Below are 12434 nucleotides of genomic sequence, written 5' to 3'. Positions count from 1 at the left end.
ATAGCCATATATGGTCTAGAACTATTATGGGAACATCCCTAAAAAAAGACAACTCCATTATTTCACTGAAGACATAAGACTTAGGCTGTTACTTTCAGCGACAAGGAATTACACGGAGCTGCTACAGGAACTGCAATCAAAGAGGGCTACGATATGGGATGAGGTTTACTCAACTGATGCGATGATAAACAGGGATTCGACGCGCGAGGCATACAGTGACCAGGTTCACCGTACACGGGTTCCACCATAAGGTATGCAGAACCTTGGGATTTCACAAGCCAGGACCAGGCTGCGTATGTGTCATCAGTGACCAAAGATGTGATATATACCATGCCATCGAATGTGTTCGTAGAAAAGGAAGCTTGACACAAGTGTGTCAATAACAGATTATGTTTCACATGCATTTGTTGTATATTATTATTGATGTATATCTGAGTGTATTTAAGTGTATATATTATGACCATTCGGTGGCAATGAATTTTTTTTTTTTGCTAGTTGCTTTACGTCACCCGACAAAGGTAGGTCTTATGGCGACGATGGGATAGGAAAGGGCTAGGAGTGGGAAGGATACGGCCATGGCCTTCATTAAGGTACAGCCCCAGCATTTGTCTGGTGTGAAAGTGGGAAACCATCTTCAGGGCTGCCGACAGTGGGGTTCGAACCCACTATCTCCCGGATGCAAGCTCACAGCTGCGCACCCCTAAACGCACAGCCAACTCGCCCGGTAATAAACTTATTATTAATGAAACCGTTTCCTCCCTGACCATATAAGTTAGTACCCTCACTCATAAGAAGAATAAGTGCATGGTACTGGTAGATACGTTTGCTGCGAGTTAGTATCTACATGAGAGGTAAATTATATTTTGATAATTAAAATTGCCTGATAAAATATTAAATGCAAGTAACATGAAATATCATGAGGTCAGTTATTTTTGTTGAAATGAAATTCATCGAATATAGTACTGTACATTAAAATATATATTATTTAGATATTTTCTAAGTGATTCGCAGTCGCTGGTCCTACAACTCATTCTTTTGAGTACCTTATATGCTTCCGCTGTCCTTTCAGAGCAACTATATATTAGGGATGTTCCAACCTACTTCATTATGCACACAATGAAACATTGCAAAACCCTTTCCCTCTTAAGCATGCAGTACGATATGATTGTTCCATCCTAATTAATTACGCACTAATACGGAAATTGTAACGTGATGAAACGTCGCATCCACCTCAAAAATCACAAAATGATCAGATGGCTAATTTACTGGAGGAAACGTACCCAAATTCTACACATAAGAAAGAAAATTACGTACAGGAAATATGACAGCCGCTCCTACAACTCACTCCTTCCATTACCTTAGTATACTTAATTGAGGCAAGGCTAGAACAAATGAGAAAGCAAAGGCACAACAGCTTCCATGGTGCTTTCCCCGAATTCAAATCCCCACGCCCCACAAAATGGTATTAATCATAGCCCACTGAATATAAAGGACGACTTCTCTCAACACATTGTGATTATTTCCATTAAAAGTAAATACCACTTCTGGTTATCAGTGCAAGTAATCAAATGTGAAAACTAACTGGGTTAACACATAAAAATTGTAGAAAATAGTATGCAAGTTGCAATTGGGTATAGTGCGCATTGGTATCACCCAAATATCACTATAAAATTTGTCACAAATGGAACATAATAATTGCTTTTACACATATCAAGTGAAAAATCCCTGGCAAATTAAGAAATATTTGATTTTGGGAGAATATTATGTATACGTACTTTACCACTTTACAAGTACATTTGGTGTTGCACTCACAGTGACACACTTATGTCTTTTGTCTTACACTTTCAACGATTTCGTGTGTGATATCTGTGTTCACTGAAGTTCTTTGCTTTCGTTTCATTGCTTCACTTGTCAAACACCATCATTTCATGAATTGTATCGCGATATGCAATATTTAATAGGCGACAAAATGGTATGGCCAATGTACATAAGAAAAATTCAGTGGACTAGTGATTTATTGGTCCAGGGATCGAGCTACTTTCGTTCGAACAGAAATAAAAATATTTATTGGTCCAGGGATCATGCTATTTTTCTGTTGACCTCCATTTTGCTGTTTGAACTGGCCGTTCTAGTCATATGGACAAAGATAATGAGAACCTACAGGCATAGCACTTCCATTCCACGGTGCTAGCCCTGGACCTGAAGAAAGTAACAAAAGACGGCACCAGCAGTGCAGTACGTCATAAACCAGTCCTGTCTACAAGCCTTAAGTATGTTTTCATATTTCTCAAATAACGACGGCATTTCTTAATTTGTCAGGGATTTTTCACTTGATATGTGTAAAAGCAATTATTATGTTCTATTTGTGACAAATTTTACAGTGATATTTGGGTGATACCAATGCGCATCGTACTCGTTGCAATTGTAAATCATATATATCATCAAAAAATTAAAAGTGTATTCTACAGATTAAAAGGTTACATTAAGATCTATTGAATACTTTTACATTACACATTTTCCAACGGTATGCCTTTTGCAAAAACAAAACAAAAAAAAAAAATCTGACAACAAAGTCTTACAAATAATGAGCTTGAGTGCAGAATAATTTGAAGCAATCAGGGACACAAAGTGCTACAGAACACATTGGATACCACCAGTATATCTCTTTCCTCGTTTCTTTCCCATTTTCCACTTTTCCTTTATCAGCACAGGCTTTGCAAGTGTATCCAGATCACCAAAAGTACCCGGCGAATGTGAATCAGTCCCTGCCTTTGAATTATCATCGCTTGCATCACTTCGTTCTAAATGAAAATCCAGTCATATAAAGATCATAAAACATTAGCTAAAAAAAAAACAACACAAAGTTAAAAATCACACCTGGGTGGAATATGATAGAATAGGTTAAAAAATACCTTCATCACTAACACAAAGTTCGAGATCAGGGTCTAAATCTGAATCATCTATCTCTTCTTCTGAACCACCGTCTTCAAAAATCTCTACAATTCCACCTTCATTCAATGATCCAGAAGCAGAAACAAAACGCAGTCTAAACACTTTGCACGATGTAAACAAAACTCTGAAAGTGCGCACCTTGAGCAGCTGGAAGCATGGAATGCAGAAGCGAACTCCAACAAAAATAAACTGCTATAAGTTCGAGAAAACAACGACAGAGGACACAAACGCACGGTATAACTGTTATAAAAGTTCTTTAAAGTGGTATGCATACTTTCCAAGCGATTCTCGTCCTGGCTGTGTTGACAATATAACAAATACGCGGGCCCGAGTTAGCCTCGGGCGCGGTCAGTCTGAGCTGTTACCCCACCCCGATACACACTCGGGCTCCGTCTCCAATGTGATAATAAGATTAAGAACTGTACGTATACGAACCCAGCTACTTGTATGCTTCCCCTGTCCTTAGCTCTTTTCACACTAAATTGCCACCGAGCTCGACAGCTGCAGTCGCTTAAGTGCTGCCAGTATCCAGTAGATAGTGGGTTCGAACCCCACTGTCGGCAGCCCTGAAGATGCTTTTCCCTGGTTTCCCATTTTCACACCAGGCAAATGCTGGGGCTGTACCTTAATTAAGGCCACAGTCGCTTCCTTTCCAGTCCCCCCCCGTCGCCATAAGACCTGTCTGTGTCGGTGCGACGTAAAGCTAACAGCAAACAAAAAAAACTAGCTTGCCAACAAAATTCCTAACTTAATGGTTCAAGCCTGATGAAAGACACACTAACGCTGATGACCAATTTATGCAGTTTATTTTGCAACAAGTTAAGAGAAAGAGAGTAGCATACTTTCTGGCTTCTTACTAAGGTTGCTATGGTTTTAAACCCTGACAATGCACATAGGATTTTTGAAATGAAAGTTCATGTTTCAGAGCTTCAGATTCTACACCAAACAGGATGTCCCGCGGCTATGAACACAATATTAACAGTTGCATAAAACTAGAAGCTGTCTTTTACAGCACCGAACAAGGATGCATACAAATCTCCACGACATAAAATCCAAGACTAATAATACGGGCACTACTAGTTCTCTGCACCTGAAGTGAACAAGCATGTCAATACATTATGGAACAGCCTTCAGAAAAGAAAGAATAAAAATGGCACAGAGCAGATGTGCATTAACCTAAGATTATCAAATCCATCAGTGATAAAAATACAAATTTGTAGAAACAATGGCCACTGTGATTTTATAATGCTGAAACAAGACAATAAAAGGAATGAATGGAACAGGAGTGTGACGACCAGTGAGAGGAAGATGTGAACGGGAGGTCACAATGAACACCTTATAGAACGTGAATGGCTCTAGACGCAATCTTGACATTAAATTAAAGGAGAGGCCCCAGTTCCAGGGATCCACATGACTACGAAGTTTGTATATCTGTACAAGGAATTTCTAAATCTCCACATGGAAATCGACAAGCTGGGAGATGCATTACGAGTGGCAAGCCATGTTCAAAGATATGAGCAAGCCAAGGATTACCAATGGAAAACTACTTTTGAATATGCACAATTGAATCTAGGTGAGCTAATGGAGTGGAAATGCTTGGACTATGAAGACAATACATCAATGCAGGAAACAAGACTTCTTTTGGGAGTTAATAGTGGAGTCCAATACCAAAAATTCCATAATCCAGGTCCCCAGTATCTAGGAATAAAATAGAAATGAACTGAAATTCAAAGGCAGAAATCCAAGTAATGAAACATGCCATCCATTGCATAGTAACTTGTTACTATATTTAAACTGGTTAATAACTTCCCAAAACATACTATTTGTCCTTGCAGATATGCATAGCCCTAACTATTAACATTAAACTAGTTTAAAGTCAGAATTCAAGAGGATAAATTTGGGCAAATATTTGTTTATAGAAAGGGGAATAATTTGCAAAGGAAAATCTTTTGACAAATTACCGTCATTGAAATAATTTTTAAAAAGGCCAAGTTTAAGTAAAATAATTAATAGGGAAACTGCAACCTGAGCAACACCCCTAAATGCATATCAGCGGTGACCGATCAGTAGAAGTAGAGCCAAGTTATCCCACTAACACAGAGAGAGGTCTATCTGAAGGTGGCCTGTTAAAATCCAGTCTACACAGAGAGCATTAAACTCCCAACTGAAATAATGTATGTTTAATAATTAATAATAATGATGTTATTGGCTGTTCATACCACTAACTACAGGGAAATTATTTTGCCTGTTCAGGGGATCGCCGCTCGTCCGGTCACTTGTGCTGCAAGCCTATCACCCGCCAAGCACTTTGCCGTAATGCGGCCAGTGCCCCCCGGCAGCGAATAACAGAGTGTTTTCCCACAATTTCCTGTATTTTATGAAGGTATTATGTACGTACACTCATTCACGTAATGAAAATGGCATTAGAACAACACACCGAGCACTAAACACGTGAACATTTGACTAAACTGAGCCTTACACTGATAAAGCTCTCAGCAGACTGCAAAGGAAGGGAACTTGTGGCGCTGAGCAGCACAATACGGCAAAGTGCTTGGCAAGAGACAGGCTCACAATGCAGGCAACCGGGCGAATGACAATCCCCTGAATAGATAAATTAATGTCCCTGTATTTTAATAGTTTTCAAAGATAATGAGGTGCCAAAACTTAGTCCCAAACAAGTTCTTTTACGTGCCAGTAAATCTACAGATATGAGGCAGACATATTTGAGCCCCTTCAAATACCACCGGACTGAGCCAGAATTGAACCTGCTAAGTTGGGGTCAGAATGCCAGTGCCTCAACCACCTTAGCCTCTCAGCCCAGCACGATTGATAACAAATGTCTATAAAATAATTTTAGTTAGGCCTACAGCATGAAGATACTCCCAAGGAATATGGAATCTGTATCGCTGGAGCTCTGGGATGAATTCAGCGAAAAAATTCACCCATACAAGAGTGTCACATCGGAGTCATATCGAGATGCAAGTAAATTGCATACGTAAGATTTCTTGTGCACATTCTTCCAAATTTGTGTGCCCAGAAACATTACAACCCTGCTGCACCGAATGCACAGAAAATAATACTGTCAATAAAATATGGCAATGACTGATTTAAGTGAAAATGACTATAGAGGAACCTTGGAGATACCGAACTTTGGATTACTGGAGAAAAAAGAAACATACAGCACGAGCACGTTGGCTTACCACAGGCTTCATGGAAACAGAAAATTGCACAGACGTATCCCACTGAAATCTGACTTACTCTGAGAAACTTTGCTTTGTCCCTATCTAAAAGCTGCTGTCTCGATCTTGCCCTACCTTTCATAACATCAACACCTTCCTAGGTATAAATTCCAACAATTCCAAAGAGGTTTCTAAAATATCATTATGTCACATTTCCTCAAAAATCATGATAAAGAGCTTCAGTTTAATAAAGTAAACCAGTCAGTTGTAATGCAATAATTTTTGTATCTAGTCCTGAAATATAGAGAAGCTCTCTGGATAACCAAATAAGTATTTCTTTTACACTGGATGTATTGTATGATACAGTACTGTTCATAGAAATATTAATAAAACTCATCTGTTAAACCTTAACCATACCAATTATACGAAGAAAGAAAAACAAAAAGCTTGCATTGGCTGAAGAGGACGACACCTCTAAACGCAAATACAATCTTACAGCAGTAGAGATTCTTTTAATGAATTAAAAGGGGCTAGGAAATGAACAGTTTTAAATGTTCCACAGGTAAGTGGAGATCAAAACAGATTAAGACAATGGGAGAATACATACATATTTTCCCAAGGGTTACAAATGTAGCACCAAGATAAATAACTGCTGTAAATTATGGAAGATATAAATACAAGATAATCATAGTTCTGAAATCAAAGTTCTAGAGTCAATGCTCGGATAAGGACAATACGTACAAAATTACCATAAGCTACATTCAAAACCTGTATCAGGTTAACAAAGCGCACCATAATTCAGAAGATATTATATGCAACCAGATTCTGGTACTCTACACCACTAGAAGAGGGTTGAAAAATCCACCCAAATTAATATCCATAAATAACATGGGCTAAATAACGAAAATCTCAGTACGATAGGATGCAAAGTGACCGAATGAGGACAACTTCGGGAACCAATTCCGAGCAACTTTTAGGAGTAGAGCTGATGAGATTTTAAGCTAAAAATGTTCAGTGTAAATGAGAGATGAACAGTGAAATTCTGATGTTCCTAGGCTAAGATATTGTGCAACTTAATATCAAAGAAATTCAGAAAATCAAGTCAATCAATCTGAATTTGAGTCAGAGATGCAAATATAGTATGCAACTCGTGTGTGTATACACAACAGTGATGACCATGGTGGAGTTAAAAAAATCAAAGAATTGTACAATCTTAATGAAGACTTATGGATACTAGAAACTTTGTTAAGTAGGACCTCCCTGTACCACAATGATCAACTTCACTATTACTCAATGTGTAGGCCTAATTCGAATTAAGAATTCAGAAACCCATACAATTATGTCCCAAGCAACATTAACAACACCAATGAATTTATGTTTATGGACATGTAAAGTTATTTCACAAAACAAGTTTATTTAATTTCCAAAACATCTTAAGAAAACTCTCATTAAATCAATATTTTTCATAGACCTACTTTAATGATGAGTGAACTGGACTTAAGTTACTGTTCACAATTACTGATAGTTTGAAAGAACTTTTAGACCTACTTCTACAGTACAACCAAGTGATGCCTCAACTTTAAACTTAAATCAGGATGTATAAAATATAATTTAATTACATTGAACCATATTCACAAACCCAGACTATTTATACTATCTGAAGGCATTGAATATGGAACGAAAACAAAAACACAAAAAAAAAAGCTCCATCAAGCTTGAACCCAGGCAACACATTTCAAGCCTTTGTCTTTCTCCTTTCCTCCAAAGTTGTTGCAATCAAGTACCCAAGAATCCTGGAAAATAGAAGGAAAATTGTTTCTTATACTTACCTGATTACTGGATCCCACCAAAGAGAAATTCTTCCTCAGCAGCAAGACTTCGTTCTTGTATGTCAAATTATGTGAACTTCATCCAGAATGAACTGCTATAAGATCACTCGCTGGTATTTCATCCAAGTTACACACATCACCACATTCGATCGAGATTTGGCTAAATTTTTCCCAAGGGCACTAACTTAACTGCATACAAGTGAGATTGATGGACTATGAAAATAAGGCAAGGCATCTGTGCAATATCATGTGAAGATCTGGAATACATATCGTTCACATAATATTGCAAAATAATTTAACTGACTCTACTCCAAGAAGATGAACACTCACAACTTAGCTGTAATACACGCTTTATTCTCTGTACAAAACAGTAATAGCTTGCACTAAGAATTTTGACGAGCTTCTCATAAACAAGGATTTATGTACAAGGAAATTATACACATATGCACCAATACATTGCAATTACAATATAATTCTTAAACTTTTGAAAACACGTCTCGAATGAATCACTCTGGAAACTAACAACTTAAAAACATTAAGATTTGACTGGTAAAAAGAATAACTCTGAGCTAGTTCCAGTGACAAAAATACTGCAACCAAAAGAATAATCACAGACTGCTGTTTCCAGCTTTGTACCGTATTCATGAAAAAAGTTAAGTCCAACTTGCAGTCTATCACTTCTCTCATACTATGTCACTTCCTTCACATTTATGGCAGTCATGAGTTAACTCATATTTATCAATAAATGTATAAACTCTATTTTTTTATATATATATATATAAGTACAATTCGCTTACCCTGGCAAATTAGTCAGCCCTGTTTCTTATTTACATCACAGATTTGAAGACAATAAATGCACACCATCCACTTCCTTAATTTACAGCGACAATAACAGACTTTGTTGCATTCTCTCTCAGACTTACAAAAATGTATATTTGGGAGACAAAATATAGAGATCTGAGTCTTTTCTCCCAAGTGACATAGTGACATAGCAAAAATAAAAAAAAAACACGACTGGCAATTTCGTCTGGGTTAGGCCTCACCATTTCGTGCTTTGGTCCCTGATTCTTTCATGACTTTGTAGAGTGGGAGTTGCGTGACAAGACGAGTGGAAATAGCTTAATGGAGTTCATGTAGAAGTGAACTGAAATATAATGAGATCACAAGGGCTTTACAAAATTTGACAGGGTTACGGCGGGAAAAATACAAATGTGGATGGGAGAAATCGTCATTTTTCGTGGACGGTGGGGAGTCTCTCTGGATAGGAAAAAATGAGGACAATCCTACAAAGCACCTAACTGGACACGAACGCAGCAAGTTGTTCGAAGGGCTGCACTCCTCGGGTATCCAGGTACAGGTCCATGTTGCGAAGAGACTCCTTACATCCCGTGCTCGAGCTGCTGCTGCTGCTGCTTTCAGACTTGTTTCCCCTCTCCATTAGGAACTCCTCAGAGTTTGACGAAGGATTTGTGTCCTCGTAGAGAACGCAAATGGAACCATTTTCGCCGATCCTGTAGGAAACTTCCGCGGGGTCAATCCACATAGTCAGTTCAGAGGGAAAAAGGCTGTGCAAATACGCAGAAGGCAGTCCAACTGCAACGCCAGCCTGTGCGATGACGGGGTCCATTTTTCCGTTAATACGGAGACAACGGTAGCCAGACCCTCGAGATGGCTTCTCAGGGAACCAATGGTCTTGGTATCGTCGTCGAAGCACCTCGGTCAATGAACTTTTGAACATTTCTAACTGAGTTTCACTTAAACCATTGTGGTGAAGACGAAGGAGATGAACCAAGAAATTAGCAGCCGAATGGATTTCAAGACGCATTGTTAGCAGTTCTTTTGAACGTAAATGTTATAAGCGTATAAGTTGGCGTTGTATAACTGAACAACTGGTGTAAATGCGCGGAGGAAATATCACATACTACTATTGACACTTTGGCTTCGACTAGCTTCGTAATACAGCAATGCACATAGAAGTTCTAAGTCCGAAACAAAGTCTTCCTCACACACACCACAAAGCACCACACACCACCAACCTCACACAACTTACTCTCACTACGTCCCGAAGTCTACTAACAATCTCTCACCGCATTCGCTACTTTGTTCCGCTTGGCGTTTGCGTCACACAGAACGGGCAGGTTGGAGAGGGGGATTGATACGTCACAACCAATAGCCATAGACGTTGCCCCTCCCCTACAGTTCCCCTCCGAGGTCGTGTACGTAAACAAAGTCCCCAGTAGGTTGAGGGAGAAAGAGAAACAGGAGGGGAAAGTTTCCAAAACAACAAACCGTCCCCACTACAAAGCTAGGATCACGCCATTCCCCTCCATAGTTTTATTATTATGGGGTCAGAAGGATGAGAGAAGGGATGTGCGCTGTTGCCAAAGAGTCGCTAAGGCTTAGCTTCCCTGAAAGACTTCTAAACTTTGATACGATGAGAACAAATGGGAAAAAGCGGTCTGTGTTCTTTGTTGCTGTAGCTGTTATACTCTGATGTTTTTCATATGTGCCTATTAGAAAATAATTTTAACTGTGCAGGTTTGTGTTATTTAGGGGATATTAAATACGGAGTATTTAGCAGAGATTAAATTGTACTTTCGTGTTCTAGGAGTTTTCATTTATTTGACAAGGCCTGAGTAGTTAGGTATCACTTCACAAATGAAGGCTTTGTCTTTTATGCTTGCCACTTCCATAGGTTTGAAGCTCCCTACGATTTTGCAACGTTAAATTGGTTGACGAAGCGTTGTTATCAATGAGTTCTTAATTGAGAAACATTGATATACTCTTAAAGGACAGGAGCAATTTAACTTTAATCCATTATTTGACATTCGATTTTTTTTTTTAAGTTAACTACATCAGCTACTTAAATCTCAAAGTTTTAATTATGGCACACACGGGATCTCGAATATAAACTTGCAACATTTAGGGTAATATACTGTAACTGTGTTTTCGGATGCGTTTATTTTGTTATCTGAGACTTGCCAATCAAACGTTAAACTTGCTCCATTTGCTACTGTAATGTGTACAAGAGAATGACGAATACTACCAGACGGTATGCTAAAATCTAGCCCGTGCAATTCTAAGCTACTGATACCGTAACTTAAAATACAGAAGTCGAACAACAGACAAAGCGTAATTGTCAATAAATCTATTCGAGAGCGGTTAATAGATTTCGCAATCATGAGCCTACTTTTAGACCTAATGTGTGAGCTTTTAAACTTGTCTGTATTGTGTTGTACATACTGTTGAGTTTCGTCAGCTCATGGGTATGATTAGAAAGATGTCTGGAATCTTGAATTAAGGTAGGCTACTCTCACAAGATTTCACCTGAGTGGTTGGTACGGGGGTAGATGGAGGAGAAATTCAAACATGAAACAGTTTGTGCGACACAGGGATCGGTTATTTAGCCCTGACATTTCTCTCCCAAAATATAGGTCATGCCACGCATTGGTATGAAAATACTTGAACAAATGCTGCTAGGCGTTGGTGTTGAAGCACTGCGTCAGTCATGGTTAAAACAAATTCAAAGCGACAATATTTAGTCTGTATATTGTCAGTCGCTCATTTCATATGACTTAGCAAATAGAATTGATTTAATTGTTAAAACTGCTTAAACGACTGGCATTCGATCATCAAGCGTAGAAAATGCATCTAAGTACGAACCATGACTTTTAATAAAAGGCGCAAACAAAACTAGCTCTTGCCATCGGGTATTATATTTTATTTAGTCGCTTATGATGGGGAGGTGGAGGGTTCAAAATATAACAGAGTAATATTCTTCAGTTTACGACTTCCACTGATCTGGTAAGTAAAATCACAATTCACAATTGATTATTCCCTCCCTCCCCCCCATCCCCCCTGCTTGTTTAACGTCGCACCGGGCGAGTTGGCCATGCGTTTAGGGGCGCACAGCTGTGAGTTCGCATCCGGGAGATAGTGGGTACGAACCCCACTGTCGGCAGCCCTGAAGATGGTTTTCTGTGGTTTCCCATTTTCACACCAGGCAAATGCTGGTGCTGTACATTAAGGCCACGACCGCTTCCTTCCCACACCTAACTCTTTCCTATCACATCGTCGCCATAAGACTTATCTGTGTCGGTGCGACGTAAAACTAATAATAAATATTTAACGTCGCACTAACACATCGAAGATGTTTTCCAACGGAAGGATGAAAAAGGTTTAGGACTAGGAAGGTAGCGGCCGTGGCCGTAAATGAGGTACAGCGCCAACATTTGCCTGGTGTAAAAAAGGGAAACCACGGAAAATCATTTTCTCCTGCAATGAAATGATCCATGTTGAAGTTCCCTTAAACCACTTATTGGGTAGAGGTCTTGAAGTCGGAAAGGTTGCATGCATTTCACATAGATCTAGTTGAATACAAACTGATGGTGCAAAGAGTAGATTACCCCAGTTATTTATGTTAGAGCCAAGATTACTTGCACAGTATATTGTGTACAATCCTGTATCTTGATTT

The 12434-nt window shown here is 38.9% G+C and overlaps 1 protein-coding gene across 1 annotated transcript; it reads right to left on the bottom strand.

Annotated features, from left to right (window-relative positions):
* Positions 1 to 8293: 8293 nt before the first annotated feature.
* Positions 8294 to 10049, bottom strand: LOC136862789 (protein BTG2). Its single transcript, XM_067139048.2, has one exon. It carries the CDS (start codon positions 9783 to 9785, stop codon positions 9255 to 9257), a length of 531 nt encoding a protein of 176 aa, XP_066995149.1. The 5' UTR covers positions 9786 to 10049; the 3' UTR covers positions 8294 to 9254.
* Between the last annotated feature and the right edge of the window lie 2385 nt (positions 10050 to 12434).

The sequence above is a fragment of the Anabrus simplex genome, chromosome 2 (genome assembly GCF_040414725.1).
Source record: "Anabrus simplex isolate iqAnaSimp1 chromosome 2, ASM4041472v1, whole genome shotgun sequence".
In the NCBI taxonomy this organism is placed as follows: domain Eukaryota; kingdom Metazoa; phylum Arthropoda; class Insecta; order Orthoptera; family Tettigoniidae; genus Anabrus; species Anabrus simplex.
The sequence above is the reverse complement of the archived record's forward strand: the minus strand, read 5'-3'. Positions and strand labels throughout refer to the sequence as shown.

Bases quoted from the DNA above. Each gene is read 5' to 3' on its own strand.
- LOC136862789 (XM_067139048.2), bottom strand. From the start codon at position 9,785: ATGCGTCTTGAAATCCATTCGGCTGCTAATTTCTTGGTTCATCTCCTT.